The 19,843-nt window shown below is 42.3% G+C and overlaps 1 protein-coding gene across 11 annotated transcripts in view; it reads left to right on the plus strand.

Moving 5' to 3' along the window:
* The first annotated feature begins 1,019 nt into the window (after positions 1–1,019).
* The window catches only part of WNK1 (WNK lysine deficient protein kinase 1), a 104,815-nt gene continuing 85,991 nt past the window's right edge, over positions 1,020–19,843 (plus strand). For 5 of the 11 annotated variants that reach the window (XM_056340431.1, XM_056340432.1, XM_056340434.1 and 2 more), the window contains exon 1: positions 1,026–2,771. In XM_056340431.1, coding sequence (XP_056196406.1) covers positions 1,989–2,771 — 783 coding nt within the window. In that variant the 5' untranslated portion in view covers positions 1,026–1,988. Of the gene's footprint in view, positions 2,772–19,843 lie in introns of all 11 variants that reach the window. The other 6 variants (XM_056340438.1, XM_056340440.1, XM_056340441.1 and 3 more) reach the window with 4 other exon arrangements.

Here is a 19,843-nt window from a genome sequence, read left to right on the forward strand (position 1 = left end):
TAATCTTTTTTTCCTTAACGTAATTTTTGGTTCGTAGTTGCCTGTAAGGCATGGTACCAAATCATTCACTCCTCCTTCGGTACATTCCCGTGGACTTTGAAAGACCACTCTTGTAAGAAGGAAAGTGTTTGGTTTTGGTTTACTAACACAAAAGAGGAACATGATATAAATAAACCAGATGACTCGTGTGTGCCGATGCTTTGTTAACCTGAAAGTTCCCGATTTGTGTAGGTGTTCGCATGGGCTCTCGCCGCTTCTCTGGCTGCTGGACAACCTCGATTCAACTGCAGCGGCTGCAGTCATGACTGAAGCGACCATAGGATAACGATTGTTTTCAGGGCAAAGGCTGCAAATCTAATGTCTTTTAAATAGTGGAGAGCACACGTCTACATGGCAGTTATTTGCATTTTAGGTTGCCTGGCCAATTAACGCCTCTTCAGATGACCCACACTGAGGAAACCCCAAACCCTCACTTGTTCATACAGTACTCGTGTACATGGAGTTATCACTGCCCACAGTTTTAAAGAATTGTAAAGGCCGTTTGAAAACAAGAAGTTAAATGCTTTATCTATTAAACAGGTGTAACACAGGACTTGAAGAAACAAGCACCGGGCGCAGGCTCAGCGCCTTTGGAACCTCCGGCGGCCCAGGCCGCCCTGAGGGCCGGGCGGGTGCAGGTGAGGCGGAAGCGTGCCCCGCCGCCCCGGTTTGGGAAGCGCCGGCGTTGAGGGGCGGCCTCGCTGCCCCGCACCACAGCGGCCCCCGGCCCGGGGCGCTGCCGGGCGCCTCCTCCCGCCCCTCCCGCCGCGGGGCCCCGCCGCGGGCAGCTCCCGGCCCGCCGAGCCGCCCGTCCGCGCCGCAAACTACAACTCCCGTGACACCACGCGCGCGGCGCGGCGCACGACGGGAGCTGCCAGCTCCGCGAGGCTGCGGCGGGGGGAGGGGTGAGCCACCTCCCCAGCGCGGGCGCAGCGCGGGCGCAGGGCGGGCGCGGAAGGGGGCGTGGCCGGCGCCGCTGCCCCTCCTCCCGCTCGCCTGTGTGTCGGTTTCGGGCTCCCGTCGCCATTTAGCGCGGAGACGTCCCCAGGGCGGCCGCGGCGGCTCCCGCTCCCTCCTCCCCGCCGCGGCGCGGGGCGCCACCCGGACTCGGCGCACCTGTGGCGGTGGCGGGCGGCCCCCGGTGAGGAGCGGCGGCGAGCCGCGGGCGGGGGGCAGGAGGAGGGTTTCCGGCGCCGTGCGAGGCGGCGGCGGCCGCGGTTGGAGGGAGCGCGGCCCGGTCGCGCGCGGGCGGTGGCTGCCTGCCGGGAGGTGGAGGCCGCAGCCGCCATGGGCGCCCCTGTGAGGCGGGGCTGAGCCCCCGGGCCCCCTTTCCCTGCCCCCTTGCTGGGGTGAGGGCGCTGGGCCTGCCCGGGCCTCCCCCTCCCGGTGCGAGTAACTGAGCGCGGCAGCTTTCTCCGCGGCCGGCGTGCGGGGCCTGCCCCCCGCTCCCTGCATCGCTTCCCGGCCCCTTCCCCCTAGGTCCTCGCTTCGGGGGGCACCCGGCCCTTCCCCGCTTTCTCTCCCGTCGCCGGGGAATAACCTCAGCGTACGCCCCTCACCTTAAAGCAGCCGGGCGAGGCACCGGCTTCTCCCCGGCCGGGGGCCCGCCTCGGGGCGCCTCCCCCCCCGCCCGGGCCCGGCGCTTGGGTTCTTCCCCCCCTCGCCGCCCCCATCCCCGCGCCCCGTTCTCCGCTCCTGGAGCTCCATGTCGGCCCCGCTGCCGGGCTCCCCGCTGCAGGATGGATGCAGACACTGACCGGGGACCCACCCCGCCGGCCCAGCCTCCCCAGCAGCCGCCTCCCAGCTCCGCCGTAAGGAGCCCTTGGGACCCTCTCTTGCAGCTGCAACGGCAGCCGCGGACAGGCGCGCTCCCCGCTCAGTGACCGGCCCCTTCCCTCGCCTTTCCCCGCCGCCGCCGCCTCGCCCTAGCAGCGCTCCCCCGGGGCACGATGTCTGGGGGCGCCGCAGACAGCGGCACTCCGGCCCCTCGCTTCCTGGCTCCCCCGCCGCCGCCGCCCAAGAACGGTTCCAGCTCGGACAGCTCCATCGGGGAGAAGCTGGGAGCCGCCGCCTCCGACCACGGAGCCTCCGGGGCCGGCGGAGCAGGCGGCGGTGCGAGCAGCGGAGGCCGTAGCGAGGAGTACCGGCGCCGCCGCCACACCATGGACAAGGACAGCCGAGGGGCGGCAGCCACCGAGCACCGCTTCTTCCGCCGTAGCGTGATCTGCGACTCCAACGCTACGGCTTTGGAGCTACCCAGTTTGCAGCCCGCGGCGCCCTCGGCCCCTGTCTCGGGCGGCAGCGCCGCTCCCTTGGTCTCTCCTCCCGAGTGTGCCAGCCGGACCTCGTGCATCGCTGTCAGCGCCGCCCAGGCTCCCTCGCTGCTGCAGCAGCCGCCGCCGCCTGCCCCGCTTCCCCTGGAAGGACAGTCTACTCAGGAGCCCGCTGCCGCGAAGGATGCCGTCCCGCTGCTGCCCAAGGAGGAGGAGGACGAGGCAACCGCGCTACCCCCCACCAGCGCTGCTGGCAGCGTGACAGCTGCCAGCCGGGAATTTGAGGAGCGAAGAACGCAGCAGGAAGATATCGAAGAGCTTGAGACCAAGGCAGTGGGCATCTCCCCGGATGGCCGCTTTCTGAAGTTTGACATCGAGATTGGAAGAGGCTCTTTCAAAACTGTGTATAAAGGACTGGATACGGATACCACTGTGGAAGTCGCCTGGTGCGAGCTGCAGGTAAAATAAGTAAATAAAAATTGTGAATTACCAAAGCATAGTCACTCTCCCAGGTGCTAGGCAGTGTGCTTGAAGGAGGTAGTATCCATCAACTCGAGGTCAGCTTTATTCAGACAGGGAACCTGCAGACCTCACCTGAGGCACTCCTTTGGAGGAAAGGTACAGCCTTTCATAGGCTTTCATAGTGTTTGTTTTTTAATTCTTTTAAGTACTCTGCTCTCTGAAGAATTTTTTTAGCTTTATCATCAGAAAATGTACTACGGTTCTGTTTCTTATAACATCTTGCATTTTACGCCTCCAAAAGGTAGCATGGGGGATTGTAACAGTACTTATACGCAGCTTCAGGGAAGCTGAGGGAAGATGTGTAAGTGAATGTCAACTTGAACTAGCCTTAATATTTCACAGTTTGTTTAGGTGTTTTTCTTAGAAAAGATTACTAAAACGTCTGTGAAGTTACCTTTTCATGTGTTTGTGGCAGTGGATTCTACATCACATCGTTCAGTTTTGCAAAGCTGTTTTTTTCATTCAGAGTTCTAGGTTTGTACTTGATACAGGTACAAGGAAAGGAAGAAAGTAATTGTCTCCTTTCTGGAGCTTTAAAGAAAAAAAAAACCCAACAAAACCAAAACAACCACAAAACCAAAAAAACCCAAACCTAGGAAGTTTAACCTTTCCAAATGACTGGTGGATTAAACTGGACTAAAACACTGCTTGCTCTTCTACAAAGTTTCTAACCTGAGCAGAGCCAGAGTTCTGTAGAAGCCTGGTCTAACGATGGCAAGAACGCCTGTAGTTCCATGTGAGTAGGAGCTTGTATAACAGAGACGCAGGTTGCTGTGCAACAATCTTAAAAGAAGTGGGAAGAGCTTGGAGTACCAGGAACAAATACCTGGTGTACTAGTTTGTTTTCAAAGCCTCAGCATTAAATTAAGAGGCCAGTGTTTGTTTTTTAGTGTTGGGTTTTGGTGCAATTCGTAGAGGGGTTCATGTAGTATGGCTTAATTGTTGTGTGTTGTTCCCATCCAATTTAGGGCAGACAAAAGAGCATTGGGTCAAAATCCCAGAAGTCTTTGTGGGGTTTTTAAGGCGGCAGCTGCTCACAAGTGACTGATTACAGTAACTGCACCAAGACTTTCTTCCCCTCAAAAGCAATTTTAGATCTGTGCCAGTCAAACTGAGAGAATTTATTAAGAGACTTCTCGATTTGTATTCATACTTGCTTTTGGATGATTGCTTAAGCATTCTACCACCATCTTGGTTCATTTTATTGCCGTTACTCTATGCTTACTGACTGGGGAAGTAAGCTTCCAGTTTTCTTTGTGACTCTTAAGCATGCCCTGCTCTTCCATGCTAGCTCTCTACTTGCTGTGGTGGTCCTTTGAGCATTAATTTTAAATAAAAATGTGAAATGATCCAGTGTTGGGCTCTGCTTAAGCTTTTCATGTGCAGTTTGAACTGTGATGAGATTAATAATTTGCTGAAATGGTATGACTTTTACTTGAAATGTTAATATTTGGAATTTTGGAGTTCCTTGACTTTAATCCCGGAAATCTGTTTTAATCTTCATGCTTTACCTACTGATCAGAAACTAATGTCAGCTTGGTCTCAGTCACTTCTCATGACCATTGTCCCTGTTGAAGTGTTTTGTCGTCAGTACCATGTGGGCAAACTGTCTAAAGAAGCACCTTGCGATAATTTAGAGAAGCTGATTTATAAAGGGCATGTTGCTGAGTTTTCAATTGATTGAAGATTTTAATGAGTAGTATTTAAAATGGCGGATTGCAGAAAGCATGAGTGAAATATTTGTGAGGGAAATATTTGATGTTTTGCTTGGAGATGAACTATGTTACAGGAGCGCTTCGTGGGTGAAATTGTTCTGAAGGCTGTAGTTTCTTTTGTAAGGAGACTGCATCCAAACCAACAAGTCTGAAACATATAAATTTTATAGCTGTTAAAAGTATTTGATAAGGAGCTGGGCTCTACAGCTAGTAGAATATTTTAAGGTTAAATCCTGTCTTATTGTTTCTGTCTAGAAATAAAAGGAGGAACTTGATATTTATTGGTGTGATGGGTACATCCGCTTCTTTCTCTAGGAAAATGTAATTGTGGACAGGTTAGTGATACTCATCTTGCATGATTTGTATCAAAATACAATCTGGATTCACAAACATGTACTGAAACTTAGATGCCATTGGTTTTCCAAAATACCATGGTTTGAGGATTGGTGTCAAAGCATAATTATTTTATCACAGAAATATGAATTATTTTCTTCCATGCTATATTACACTAACCATAACTAACTGATGGTTACTTTGGTCTTGAAATAATGTCCCTTAGCAATGGCAGAGCTTTTCTTCTCTGTGTTCGTGCTAGCAAGTGTAGGCATCCTAGGTGTCCCACCTCTTTAGAGTCTTCTGAGCAGTGCTACTGTAGTGCTGCTGGAATGAGGCTGCTTAGCATGATTATGTGAAGTTGTTGCTCTCATGGGTTGTCCAAAGTTGTTAAAGGTTTATCACAGTTCTTGACTGCAAGACGTATGACAAAATGAGGTGAGAACATTTTGTACTTCTGCAAAGTCTTTGGATGTGTGTTCTTGTAAGGCTTTTTTAGCATACCTAGAATGCTTCAATTTCTTTAAAATCTCTTGTTTGGAAGGAAGCAAGGGTGCCAGCAGCTTTCAGTTCAGTTAAACTACAGCGTTTCGGTATTGTAGCAAATTCTGTAGTAGGAGTCTTGTGGACCGAGGACAATACAGAAGACTTTGTCATGGTCTCTGTCAAAATGACTTTTTAAATGCTGAATAATGCAACTATACTCATTTTTTATGCTCTGTAGTGATAAAGTGTAAAATCTGAGAATGTCATTATGGTTCCTTTCAAAGGGGGTTTGGAGGCTGTTTATCAAATACAGTTTGGGTTCGCAAGCTGCTGCTGGTATGCTGGAGAATATTACTTCATATCCTTAAGAAGGATCTCAAACTGCCTTGTGATGCCCCTTATGCTTTATCTACTGAACAGTGGAGGAAGTGAGAGAAAGAGCTGAAATTCTTATGGGTGACCTAATGGTGTTCATAGGATCTCTAGCAAGGGAGGTCCTGGCCAAGACTCTAGTTTTTCTTGATCTGTGGAAGATGGAAGATAGATTTGAAGGAATTGAGTATTTCAAGGTTGCTTATAGATGTGTAACAAAATCATAACAAAGGTGTGACTAATGGACAATCGTAGCTTACTTTGTGGCCTGTCTATATGAAGCAAACTTAAATATTGGATGCAGATATTTAAATGTGAAGAATGGTGGTGCTGCGAGCATAGGGGAGCTGCAAAGAGCTCAGCAGCAACTGCTGAGGACCAGTGCTCAGCTTCAGTTGCTGCAAGGAAATTGTTAATGCAGTGTTAGCCTTCAGATACTTTGGTTCCCATTGTATATATTCATCTCGGCTCTAGTTATTCCGAGTCAAGTGTGCCTCCTACTGTTGTCATTAGAATGTCTCATAAATTGAATGAAGCAAGAGTTAGGTTCTACCTAAGCCAAATTTTAAAAATTACCAATTTTAATGGTCTTTAAGTAGGTAGAAGATAACAAAAGTCATTACTGCTGCTGTTTTCTATTTTAATTTAAAATAACTCTTCCTGTACAATTGTGTTACTGGTTAGTCTTTTAAAAATACATTTCTGAGCAGTGAGTCTTTTGCTACCTCTGTACAGTTCAGATAACTTTGTGACTAAAATATGATGCCTTTTCCTGTTGCATTAAGTTTATCTAGACAAAGTAATACTCTTACGCCAAAGGTGGCAAGAGTCACACAGTTGACTGTAAAAGCCAAATCTTAGTGGTGGTAATGTTTCATCGTCTGAGTCCCTGTTTCAGTTTTAGTTGACTTTAAATCAAGACTGTCATTTAACTTCTGGTTTACAGAACAATACAGGGTGGTGCAGTCACTTGCTGGACTGCAAAATCTTACCTAGAATTACTGCTCTGGGTTCTGTCATTCAAATTAGTAACTTTTCAAATATGAAAGTGTACTTGATATGGAGGTAAATTGGGTTCTTTGTTGAACTGTGTATTTGGCAGGCATTTGAAGACTTAATTGTCTTTTGTTTGGACAGTGCCTTCTTTTAAGGGAAGCATGATTTAGAAACTGTTATTGGAAAGATATTTATCTTAGTTGGAAAAGCATTCCTTGTAAACTGCATGCATTGGGGAACAACACCACTTGTCTTGTATCACTCCTGTCCTTGTACTTCCTAGACAGAAAGGGTAGGTTGGTCAGTCAGCAGTTGCAGTTCATAAATGTGTTGTCTTGCTGTTAAGACACTTTGCCATTCTTACTCTGGCTTCAGTGCAGCGTTAGTCAGGTTGTTGTGCTTAAGGTGGGATGCTGAAGGGGAAAAAAGAGGTTGAGGGCTGCGTCTAAAGTGGGATAGAGCTTCTGGGGGTAAGAAATGAGTTCGAGAGGTAAAAGTGGTGTAGGAAGTGTATGTTCTACTCATTACTGCTTCTGAGGAGAAGCAGAATGTGAATTTGGTTATCTTTAGTTATAAATCATCTGAGCAATAAGTTAGTGTAGGTTACGTGTATGCAATTCTGTTGCGGACTGTGAACTGTAGACCAAGAGTAGCAATGAAAAACCAGTTGAGAACAAACATCATGTCATAATCAAAAACGAACCATGAGATTCTGTACTGCGCTCTGGTAAAAATGACAGTATAAATGGTTGTCACTTCATTATAGGAGGTAGTGAGATGCTAAATAATATTTCTGTATGTCAGAATTTTTCTGAGTGTAACAATGTATAGAAGTTAATTTAAAACTTGCAATGTAGGGAATTGCTTGGATGTGATGTATATCTTCACTTCTGGTGACACTTTAGATTTAACTATACCTGTCTATTTTGTAGACTTGAAGCTCTATTTAATACTGATTATTATTTTTTTTTTTTAAGTCAGCAGACAACAATGGAATGTAGTTTCTGTGCTCTGGAGTATAGACTCCACTGCAGGCTTACCATGATAAATATCAGCTTACTGAAGTCAAAGTATAATTCTTAAAACTCTCTTTGCTTTTTGGACTGGATGAGCTGGGAGCATTTCAGAAACTGCACATTCAAGTCTGACAACCAAAAAAGGCTTTGTATCACATAACTGTGGCATCCTGTAGTCTTTTTTTTTTTTTTTTTTCCCAAAAGCTGGTTGCATATTGCTCACTAGGAGGCCTGACTGCAAAGATGCTAGTTCTGATGCACAATTGTATAGCTACATTAAAACAAAACAGAAAGCCAGATCAAAACCTTTGTGCAGTGAGGAAGCTGAGGAGTGTGGACCTGGAATTCATCTGTCTGTCAAGCACTGTTGGAAAATGATTACATTCTGCTAGTTCTGGAGAAATGGTCGACGTCCTGAAACAAATACATATTTTTTTTGAAAGCTCTAACTGGTTTAATTCTCAATATTTAAAAATACTTTTTATAAAACTTTTGCTGAAAGATGAAGTCTAATGAAGTATGGTGGCTTCCATGCCTACCCTGTACTTCATGTCAGTGTTTCAGATACTCTTCTGGTCTGTGAGTGTAGTCGTATGTGGCTACAGCCACTGTAACTGCAGCCGTGTGCCGCCTCTTCATGACTAGTGGGTCAGATGCATAATTGTCACAAATGTAGATTAATAAAGGTATGTGACAATCTCTGTGAACATCATTCTGTTCTTATGAGCGATTTTTATGTTCTCAGCATTACAAATTCCAAAATGCTGTAAAACTGTACATGTATAATTGGTTTATAGCACTTTCAGGTTACACTGGATTTCCAAGTGTCTTCAATGTGCGCAAATAGGGAGCGTGAAGACTTGGGCAGAAAAAGTCTACGTTTTCTGTTGGTTTTCAGTGTTGTAGGGTAGAGTAAATTAACTGGCTTCAGATCTCTGATGTGAAAATTTCTCCTTTGGCTGAAGAGCAAAACCTAGCCATATTCCTGAGTGTTTGTGCTGTAATTGACACAATTGACAACTTGATAAATGACATGGGAAAGGAGCCAGACTAATTACCTGCAGAAGTATAAACAGTGGTCAGGCTCCCTCAGACTTTACAAAGGTGACCCTGAAAGAGAGAAGGGAGCTTTAAAGTACATTCTGAAGCTGCAGCTGTTAGGAGACCTCTACTTAGGAAAATAATCTTACCTCAAAGGGATACCACTTTTGGAGAGGGCTGTGGCTCAATTTGCAGCTGGCTGATTAGTAGGCAATAAGTGTAATCAGGTAAGTACATTCTGAAAATGTGTAATTTCTTATGGAAATAAACAGGTTTTTATTTATCAGTTTCAGTGGGTTTGAGAGCTGCGGGGTTAAATATTTTAGGTGAGGTTTGTTTTGGGCTGTTGTGGTTTAAAATAAAAACACCTAGTTTCAGAACCAATTGAGGGCTAAGGAAAAGTATCGGGACTATAATCTTTCTTTGATAGAGGGGGAGAAAATTCACCTGATAAAACTCCCTGGAGACATCCTGTATAGAATCCTTTGAGAGCTGTCTAGCAGAATAATAAATAAAACAAGCAGTAATAGATCTGTGGTAGTCTCCATGGATGCAGTTTGTGGTGCAGTGTAGATTCAGTACCTTTTGTTAGCAACATCCCTCTGGGCCACATGTATTTTCTTATTTTGTCGTGGGTTTTTTGTTTCATACCAGCAGCTTTTTAAACATCACAGCTCTGACTGTCACCCAGGTTTTCCATACATCATGTGACGAAGTTTGTACTAAGCAGTGGCAGTGTTAATGCTTCCTGTCATGCATCTCTTCAGAAACTCTTATTTCCTGTAAAGATTAGCTACCTTTTTTTGTTGAGATTGCTAATTAGTTCTTCTAAATCACGGTTGAGTTGAAATAAATTGACTGGTTTTTTTGTTTTAGTCTTTAAGTTCACATTTTCAAGCTTGTTTTAGTCTACGTAATGGCTGTAACATTTGGGCGGTAAGAAAAATAACATGCAAGTTCGTGGTGCTTCTGCAGCTAGGCATAGGACTTTCTCTTGGCAGAGCATGGTTTTGGGGAGTGGTTTTTTTTGTTTATAATAGTACATACTAGAAAGTTACTATTTTTGACTCTTAAAACTTCAGATAATGATTCTGTGGTTTTAACTTGACCATATGTCTATAGCATGCCTGGAGGAATGTATACTTGAAACAATTCATATTCTAAATAGGAAAATTTGTAGTGCTGCTTGAAAATTGATTTCTTGGAGTAGTTGAAGGCTAACGTGAGCCATCTGAAAATCTTTTCAAATATGGTGTTAAAATGCTTATCCTAATAAATGAGACTCAAATTTTAGACTGGCTTCGTAAGTATTTTTGTGAAAGTTGCTTACAGTCCCCAGGACTTTATTCTGGTTGATTTTGAGAATCATTTGGGCTATATACTGAACCTTAAACAGTGTTAGAATGTCTCTAGTCAAGATACTACAGATATCCTTCTTCCTGCCTTATTTCCACCTTCTTCAGCCTGTTTAGAAATTATCATACCAGCACTTCTCAATGTATGGTTTTGGTTGCCCTCATTATTCCCCTTGGGAGAGCTGAGGAAAGTGAAGAGGTGACTAGGACTGAATTTGTAGCTCACTTGAGGTCATCCTTGAGAAAGGGAGATACTTCTTGTCTTATGGGCACATCCTGCAGAATACTCCTTAAATTCATGTTGCAAATGATAAATTTGTGTCAGTAATGTTCTGTGCTATATGATGCTATCCTTTTAACCCAAAAGGAGATCCTTGCAACAAGATCTTCACGGATACTGCCAAATCTCATGGTTTTTTTTTTTCTAGTAAGCCAGAGTAAAATAACTGGGATGCAATACAGTGACCAGAAGAATTCAGATTCAGTTCTCAGATGCACTTCTAAACATTGTCCCAGTTGTGGGTTATTGTTTTTCACCTGGTGATGACAGGTGCATTGCACATACCCAGCTTAATTCTAAAGCACTTTCAGATTTGTTTGGGTAATTCCAGCCAGCACTGTGTGTTACTTTGCCTGGATCGTAAGCAACTAAATATGTGATCGATTTATTTTTCAGCAAAGGAAGCTGCAACCTGCTAAAAATTGGACTGATTTTTTTTTTCTTCCATAAGCTATTTAGGTATTAATATGTATCTAAAGCAGTAAGCTGTTTTTGTGATAACTCATTCTGAGTTACTCAGAGGGACGAACTTGCAAAGTTTGAATTTATCATTTTGGGTCTAAGCAGGATCTTTGGGAATGCTACTTACATACTTGATGGCCATTTACCTTGTAACTAAAATATGTATGAGCTTTTAAGTGATGTATCAATGGCACTGGACGAATGCTTTGCCCAGGGCTGTGTGTTTTAATGTAGGGGATGGCATTTCTTTTTGTACGTGGTGTGCCAGAGAACATGATTCTGAAATAATCAGGTTCACCTATTGGCAATAGTCTGGGCAGTGATTCTCTGGCATATCTGTTCTCAGAACAGGATCGCTGTGGTGCTTTTAAAGTCTTCTAATTTTGCAAGTGGCTAGTAGGACTTCTCCTAGCCATGTTACCAGTGAGACTAAAACGAAGAGGAAGCTCTGGCAACTCTGATAACTTGCTGTGATTTGAGCCATAGTCCAGAATAGTTCTGATGCTCTCACCTCTTAATAAGCAGTCATTGATAGAAATTTTTGACAGCTATCCACTGAATTGCTATTTTTCTACTGTAGGATAGCACATGGTATGGAAAATAAGCTTCATTAGACCTCTTACATGAGGGAGAAGCTTTGTTGTTTCTGTTTAGCTGTTCTGGATCATATTTTTCATCTGCATGGTTTCAGCAATACCTATTTCTTTGTGTCAGTAGTTGAAGGTAGCGGGTTCTGGTTGCAGATTCGGGGCTAGCAACAGCAAGCAAGAAGCTACAAATGGAAAAACTCATGTAAGTGATTGAGAGTCCAATACCCCAATTTAGAAGAATTTGAAAAGAATAGGAATACTGTTCTCTTTATATGTAATTGAGGTAAATCTGAAACAACTGTGTAGGAATGCTTAGCTAAATGGAAGATAGTGCAAAGCTGACACCAACAATTATTTTGGTGCATTTTATCTGGTTTTGGCCGGTTAAGATAGTCTCATGACCCAATTGATGGTGTTACCCAGTTTTCCTTGGACAGTTCTCTCAGAGTAACACTGTGACTTGTTTCTGCTTTGCTGACTGTTGCTGGCAAGTTTATGACCCCAGTCTGAATGTATTCTGAATGCTTCTATCCTGGCAAAGACTAATGACACACAAACAATAACCCACAAATATTGCTATTAAAAGCTTCAGCCATCCAGGCTGATTATCTACATATCTGTAAATCTGTGTATGCTTATGTAATATGCATCTGTTAATGGCAATTTCTGAACTGTTAGTTTTGCTCAAATTTTACAGAATATTACCATGCCTGTTTTCAAATCTGCTTTTTAAAGTGGGGATTTATTCTTAGAGATATTTTCCAACATAAAACTATTTTTGGTTTGTCTCCTCTCTTCAGCTGCTTACGGTATGCTTTCATTTGGTAAAAGTAGGTTGTGTATCTATATAAAATTGCAAGATGCTAACTTAATGTGCTCTGTTTTACTACAGCTGATTTGGACTCTGAGCCTTTGAGTCTTCCCTAAAGAAAAAAATATTAAATGAGACTGAAGTTGAATTGGAGAGTTCTGTAGAAGTGGTCCATCCAGACAAGTATCTTACCATAAGGAATACTGTCTCAAAAGCAATTCAAGTTTGGTGTTTTTTTTTTTTTTATACTGCCCTCTCCGGATGTAGGATGTAGACAAGTAGAGATTTGACAGTATGTGGAATGTCCTTTGAGGGCATGGTTTTTATTTGCATTTATTGTGATTTGAGGCTTAGTGAGTTATGTTTGCCAGGAACAGTGTGCTGAAAATGGAGAAGCTGCAGAAATGTCTGATACAAAAATAAGACTAAGTTGAGTTTTAAAATGTTTTTCCTGTGGTTTTTCTCTACTTCCTTTACATGCAGTTTGAGCTTTTTTCTGCAGACAAGTGGCTCAAAAGCAGAATGCATTTCAGGTTATCTGTACCTTGTGGGGGTAGCAGGCTGGAAGTTACACAGGGCACTTGAATTTGTATTTTTTTGCCTCTTGATGGCAACTGTGAGCCAGTTCAGGTGATGGTGTGATTTCTTCTGTTGATCTCATTATACAAGCCTGAACATATCCGAGTGGTTCCGTATTTACCCACAGGAACAACAACAAGAAGTGGAGAGCCTCTGCGTTGCTGCTGAAGACCTAAATGCTGTGGTACATTAACAGATTGTGCATGGCCTATACCTGAAGATGTGTCAGAAAAAACTGTCATTAATACTCAAAGCTTCCTCCAGGAAAATGTGCATGTGTTTCCTATGGACTCCCTCTGCTTTTGTAGGCTATGTGCTTGAATGTTGAGTGCTTTTCAGTGGTTGTGGCATCAGAAAAAAAAAAAATATGAGAAATCCGAGGAGGAAGAACAAGGAGTTTTGGGGTCTCAAGTTGTAGTCATCTGGTGGTTGCAGAAAGTGAAAAGATCCCAAAGAATTCTAGTTCAGGTTGCATTTGTGCTTAAAGCAACTTTCACGTATGGAAAAATGTAAGTAGTTAACATCCTGTTGTTTGAGGACTGCATTTTTTTCTATGTAGGAGAACAAAGCTTTCCAGTTGCTTTAGGTAGTAATGCAGCTATTTAAGAATGGTCTTGTAGTTTGTAATTTGTCCCCTTTATCTGGGTGTTAGTAATGTTTTTGTCCAAATGAATTTCTTGATTTATTGAGGTAGTATGCATATAAAGCAAAACTTGGTACAGTCAGGTTAGACAAATATAGCTTAATATCTTATACTGTTCACTACTTTTTTTGCTTTCTTGACAGATTGATTTTTCTTATAGTTGGTGTCCCTCGAGTTTTCAAGGTGTTTGCATAGATGTATCAAATGGGATACAGGACTTGTCAAGGAACTGTGTGGGAGGGTTAAAAGAAAAAGTGCCACAACAGTAATGCACTGTAATTTGTGCTGTATCAGTGCAACTGAATTTGACTAGATGATGGTACTTAATCCAAATAGGAGAAATAGCCAGTTGTCTTGTCTATAGCTTAAGACTAGGGTTCAAAAAAAGTGTTTTTCTTCCTTCTATCCACTATGAAATTTTACTTCTCAAACTTGATCAAATCCCAGAAAAATAAGCAGAATAGAAGCTTAGTTTATTGGTGTTGGAGACTCTTAAATCTTCACTACTGTTGACTTAAGTAGTTTCTTCTAAAGAACTTTGAGAGTTGCAAAGGCATTTACAAGACAAAGATGAGGAATAGCAAACCCCCTTGTTTCTTAGGACATATGTGACATGAATGTTGAAGTTTTGGGACCAGGCAAGTTTAAAACAATGAATTCTGAAATTTCCCATTGCTATGAATGGCTAGTTCATGAAAGTATCATTAATATTATACTTATACTAGTGAAGAAACCCACAAACACTGCTTTTTGCCAAAATACCTCCCTTTGTATTTTTATTTTGGTAATCTTACCGAGTAAGCTACCTACTGTTGACATACCTCAGTTTCTCATTTTTTTGACTTGTGGATTAAATTATTGTAACTTACATGAACATGTGAAGTAATTTTGTGCCTGTGTTCAGACCTGGAGCTGTGTAAGGGCAGCAGCTGCAAATGATGAACATTTTGTTGCTGGCTGTTGTGGGGTTTTTAGTTTTTTGTAATAAACTGTGAACCTGCACATTTTGTCTCTTAAGGTAGAACTTTGTGACCATAATTTAGGTGAGAGGTTATTTTTGGAACCAGAGGGACATCTATTCCAAGCCAGCATCTGTGGCCTACTTAGTGACAGATGACTAGCTGTTCCAGAAGGTTTTCCGAATCTGCTTTCAAAGATACATAGATGAAGAGCTCTGAAATGTTGAGTTGAATAAGGGTAAGAAACACTTCTCAGAGTATTGCTGCACCAGATATAGAGATGTTGGGAAAACTCCAAATGTACCTACACTATAAATGGTTTCTGCTTGATAAATCCATATTGTAAAAATCCCATTGTACTTTGGCATCTGGGAGAAGCCATCCTTAGATTCTAAACGATGTAAGTGATAGGGTTTTGAATTAGCGGTTTCTGATATTCAGAAGAATCTGCAAGAACTCCAGTAGTCCTTTATTCACATATGAAAAGGAACACTAATGCAAACAGTAATTATCTCAAAATGGTGAAGAAAAGAAATGGTGCAGTTTTGTGATGAAAGCTTAAGTAGCTTTAGATTAGGTCAGGCTAACCAAAGGAAGTAAGCCAGGATCAGCTGTGCTAAAGCAGCTAGCTGTACTTTCAACATCAGCAAAATAATTCCTAAAATTCTTCTTGTGGTAGCCTCTGTTATTTACTATTATTGCAAATTGCTGGTTGGTGTTCTGAATTGTTTAACTGAAGGTTTGCTTCACTGAAGTTCTTCAGTGGTTTGACCTCTTGTCAGAAAACACTTGTGGCTTCTAATGTGGCAGCTTATAAGATAAGCATACTTTAGAAATTCAATATTGTGTTGTGTGATTTTTACTGTTTTATCACGTCCAAGACTATGTTGCTCAACTGATCCTGGTAACTTTTTGCAACAAAACACATGGTTTGGATAAACTTGTAAAATTTGAAGGCGTGCAACTACTTTATCTAAACCCGCTGGTAGATACAGGTAATGATGCAACTGATAGGCGTGTTAACTAAGCTGGTGTGAATGAGTGCAGTTAAAAAGCAGGAGGCTGTAAGAATAGTGATGTTTTAAGTATAAGAGGAGTGTGAAATCTGAGGCAGTTGGCATTGGAATTTAGAATGGAAAGAATGAGTTGGTTGATGATGTTGTAGAAAACTATTTTCCACTTTCCCTTTGACTTCTGTTCTTATCTTCTCTGGCAATAATATGCAGGGAAATGGTATCTTTTGTTTTTCTTGTTCCTGTGTGGGAATGGTAATTGTTCTTGCTTCTTACCTGTTCAGGAAGTATTCTCATTCCTCCCCCTTAACAAAACATGCTATCAGTCATTGCCAATGTCGGCTTTTGCTTTTTTTTTTCTAACTTTGGCCTTCCTGAATCCTCCTGTGGTCTGTGTATAAGCCATCTGGCAAAAGAAGGATTTTAAAAGATTTTTTCCTCACCCCCACTTTGCACTCTGGAATGAAGGAGGTTTTGTATCTCTGTGTTCAGCTACTCTGTGTAAAAGAATAATGAACATGGTTAAAATCTGCATTTACATTTTGACTCCTGGAGCTGCCTTCTTCCAAACTTAGATCTTTCAGCTGGTAAATCAATCTTATCCATGGAAATGTGCTTACGGTTCTCTTGGGAATTTGCCTTATACTCTTGCCTTCTCCCTTCCCCCTTCTCAAGCCAAATCTCTTTCCAGGAAGGGAAAAAAAAAATAATTAATGGACTAGATTGAGCTTCAGCTGAATAGGGTGTCCCATTTCATACATGCTCTCTGCTGCTTCTCAAATGACGAAAACATAAGTGACAGCTGACTTGTCTGTTTCTCGTGGGTCAAGGGCAGTCCAGATCAGCAGTTTCCCTTTCCTCTTCCCTGAGTTTTGTTTGGAAGCAGTAGTGATTTGCCATTCTATATAGTCATCCTCTGGTCATGAAGACCAGATGGAAATACGTCAGTTGTTTCATGTATAAATACTTAGTCCAACAGCTGTGAGTTTATCAGGAGTCACTGGGATCGCAAGTTGGTGACCAAATTGTTAAATTAGAGATCCATAAGCATTGCTCTAACTAGAAATAAAGTTGCACTTTATGAAACTGTTAGGAACAGTCTGAGAATCACTGAAAGAAGAAATGAAGTTGAACCACTTAAATGCAAATTCATTTTTTGGGTGAAGTTATTATTTTTCTAGAGTATTACAAAAGTCCTCTTACACTGATGGTAATGTTTTGGCCACTGGTGCTAGATTTTACTGATGCTGTTCCTAAACTAGCTAAAAGGATTGCTTTGAAATCGTAGTGTTGTGTCTTTTCCTTTTGTACTTTTATTGGGTAAGAACACTTATCCAGACTCCTACCCAGTGGTCTTTTAGCCAGTTGATAATCCTCAGTCTGTTTCAATATGGATTTCTAGCAAAAAAGCAGAGATGCCTGATGTGATCCTAGCTAACAATGAATCAAGTATAATGAGAGTCATAATAAATCTACTTGACACTGATAATTAAGGGGGTTAACTTGACTTTGCGGGTTGCAGAGTGGTTTTGCTGCCATCCATGTGCAAATAAGCCTTGATTTATTCCAATAATATTGAGAAAGGGGTGTGTGTGTATGGAAGTCTGCCAATGGCCATTGGCTGTTTGGTTGCAAAATGCAATGTGTTGCATGGGCTGCTGAGCATAATGTGAAACAAAATGCTGTAAAAAAACCTGTGAGTGCTAAATACATGATTGAAAAAAAACTTTAATGGCAGAATGGGCATGGTCATTAACTTAAAACAGCTTCTTTGCAGAAAACTAATGTAAAGTGAGATTGTAGCTCTTGACTAGTGAAGACTGCAGTGTACAGGACTGAAACTGAGTTAGAAATAAAAGAAAAAATTTGCAATAACTACAGACTTATGCTAAAAAACCCCACCTAAACAGGAAAATTGGCTGTGTTTTAGTCAAACCACCTGCTTCTGAAACCTTCAGAGGAGTTGTGCCTAGTTAAAAGGAGTATTTAAGATATTTGTAGTGTCTGTGGTTAACACTTTTAGACAATGGAACAATAAATGCAATTGACCATGTTATTAGCTCCTAGTTTCTGCAGGCCTCAAAAAAACCCCCAAACAATGCCCCCCCCTGCCCCCCAAAAAACCAAAACCCAAATACATGCCCCCCCCCCCAAAAAAAAAAAAATTACAACCCCCCAGAACATTGGTTGAGTTGCTTTGTTTGCATAGATTTCACTTTTGCCTGCAGTTACCTTGTGTTTCAGAAATGGTTTTCTTCTGGCTTGTAGAGTTCACTAACGCAGTGCCTGTGCAACAGAAGGCCTTGCAGTTAGTATGAGAGAGGTGATTTGCAACTCTAGAGATTTGGGGGATCTAGTGGGAGTTAGGGAGGCTGAAGCTGTTTTGGAGTCATTTAATGAGGGTTTTGTGGCCTTTGAATTGCATGTGTCCTTCAGTGAAAATTTCTGTTGTGTTTGAATCTGTGCAGTTCATCTAGTTGATGGGAACTGAGAGTGTGCTTTTCATTGATGTACTGATAGTGTTTTTTGATACATATTTTAAGAAGTCTGCAATTTCCTTGTTGCAGAATCATGATGAACTTCAGTTCCCCTTGTTCTCTGACTTTCTGTAAAACAAGATATCTGGGATAGGTCATATTCTGATAAATGTTGTTTTTTCAGCTGAATATGGAAGTGTGATCTTTTGCTTTGGTGTCAAAGCACTATGAAGTCTTTCATCTGGAACCTCATCTGAATGGTCATTTTCTAGTTAGTGGCAGGTTTACAGTTTCAAGGTCTGGGAGTCATCAGTGTGTGCTCTTGAAATAGCAAGTATAGCTGTTAGCCTGGCTGTCTTTTGTGGGTTTTGAACAGTCTGTTAGACATGGTAGGATAACAAAATGTCTTGGGCCTTGAATGACTACTTCTGTCAAGCAGAGATCAAGGGTCATGGTGCTATGCACTTTATCACATCTTGGGACACATTCATCAAAGATAAGAGGGGTGGATTGTCTCATTGGGGAAACCGAGCTGAATTAATTTGCCTTTTTATCAGTTTAGTTTCACTTTTTTGTAAGCATCTATGGCTATTGCGTCGTTTTGATTTTTAGTTCCTCCTGAATGGTGGAAGTGCAGATGCTATTCGTATCTAGCTACATGCCTACATTATCCCAGAATATCTAATAGGAGTATGGTGATATTATTTGGAGCCTCCAAGTTATACTAGCACCTTCCACTTGGTTCCTATTGAAATACCTCCTATGATTTTCCCATTCTTCAGTGTTCCCATGTAATTCTTGCTGTATCATCTATGGAAAAGAATTTCTGATTGGATGAGGAGTCTTGGTTTCATCTGTCTTATATATTGCTTCTAGTTCAATGTCTGACTAGTGCCAGTGATACTGCGTAACTATAGAGACCCAACTGGTTATTCCATGACAAGTATGCTGCTTTCCCTAAAAGAAATGATGCAGAGGAAACTTAAAGGACAGAAGAAGGCTTACCAGTAGACTTAAGCGGCGCTGCAGCTACTTCCCATAGTTGTTACTGATGTGGAGAAGTATCAAGTTATTGTGCCTTATAGGTTGTAGATGTCCAGTGTGATTTTCTTTGATCCTGAGGGTTAAGGAGATGATGTGTATCATCTAGTCTCCCATCTTGCTGTTTCCTTTTCTTCTAAGAAGTGGATCTACCCCACTGGATTACTTGTGGGAGATCTAGCTGCATATTGCAGCTGTGGAGCTTTGGATAGAGAACACCTTCTGGAATTACTAAATTGTAGTTCAGGGGTCTGAACTTTGTGTTATGTTTGGAGTGTTGTGCTTTAGAAAACACAACCTTGTGGAGCATTAATAGTTTTCTGGTTTTATTCAGAGAAGCATCTGCAAATGGAGCATTAATTGACGTTAGCTCTTTTTAGAGCAGAGTTACTGAAAGCATTGGACAAGTATGCTCTTGTGCAGAGTAACTAAAAACCCAAGTATTATAGTGGCAGTGCGATGAAGCTGCAAAAGAAGTTGTTCTGGGGAGTTCTTTGGGTGAAGAAATGTCTTGTTTGCTTTTGCAGCCCCTCTGGGTGTTACTGGCAAAAATCTTACCGCAACATTTTAGTATTTGAATGTTCAGTGCTGTGCTTGGTGATGATGGTTAAAATTATTATTAATTGTATATAACTGAATTTCTTTGCATTATCACCCATCAGTTGGCATAATGTGCAAGTTAATACATATTTTGCTTCTTCCAAAATTATGAAAATTGGCATATTTGTTTTTCATGTTCATGATGGGCTGGATTTCTTCAGTAGGACTGCAGACCCTTCATCTAAGGGACAACATGTATCTTTTGCCAGATGAGCTCTATCCTTGCCAGTCACTTGAAAT

The sequence above is a fragment of the Falco biarmicus genome, chromosome 5, assembly GCF_023638135.1.
Source record: "Falco biarmicus isolate bFalBia1 chromosome 5, bFalBia1.pri, whole genome shotgun sequence".
Lineage (NCBI taxonomy): Eukaryota > Metazoa > Chordata > Aves > Falconiformes > Falconidae > Falco > Falco biarmicus.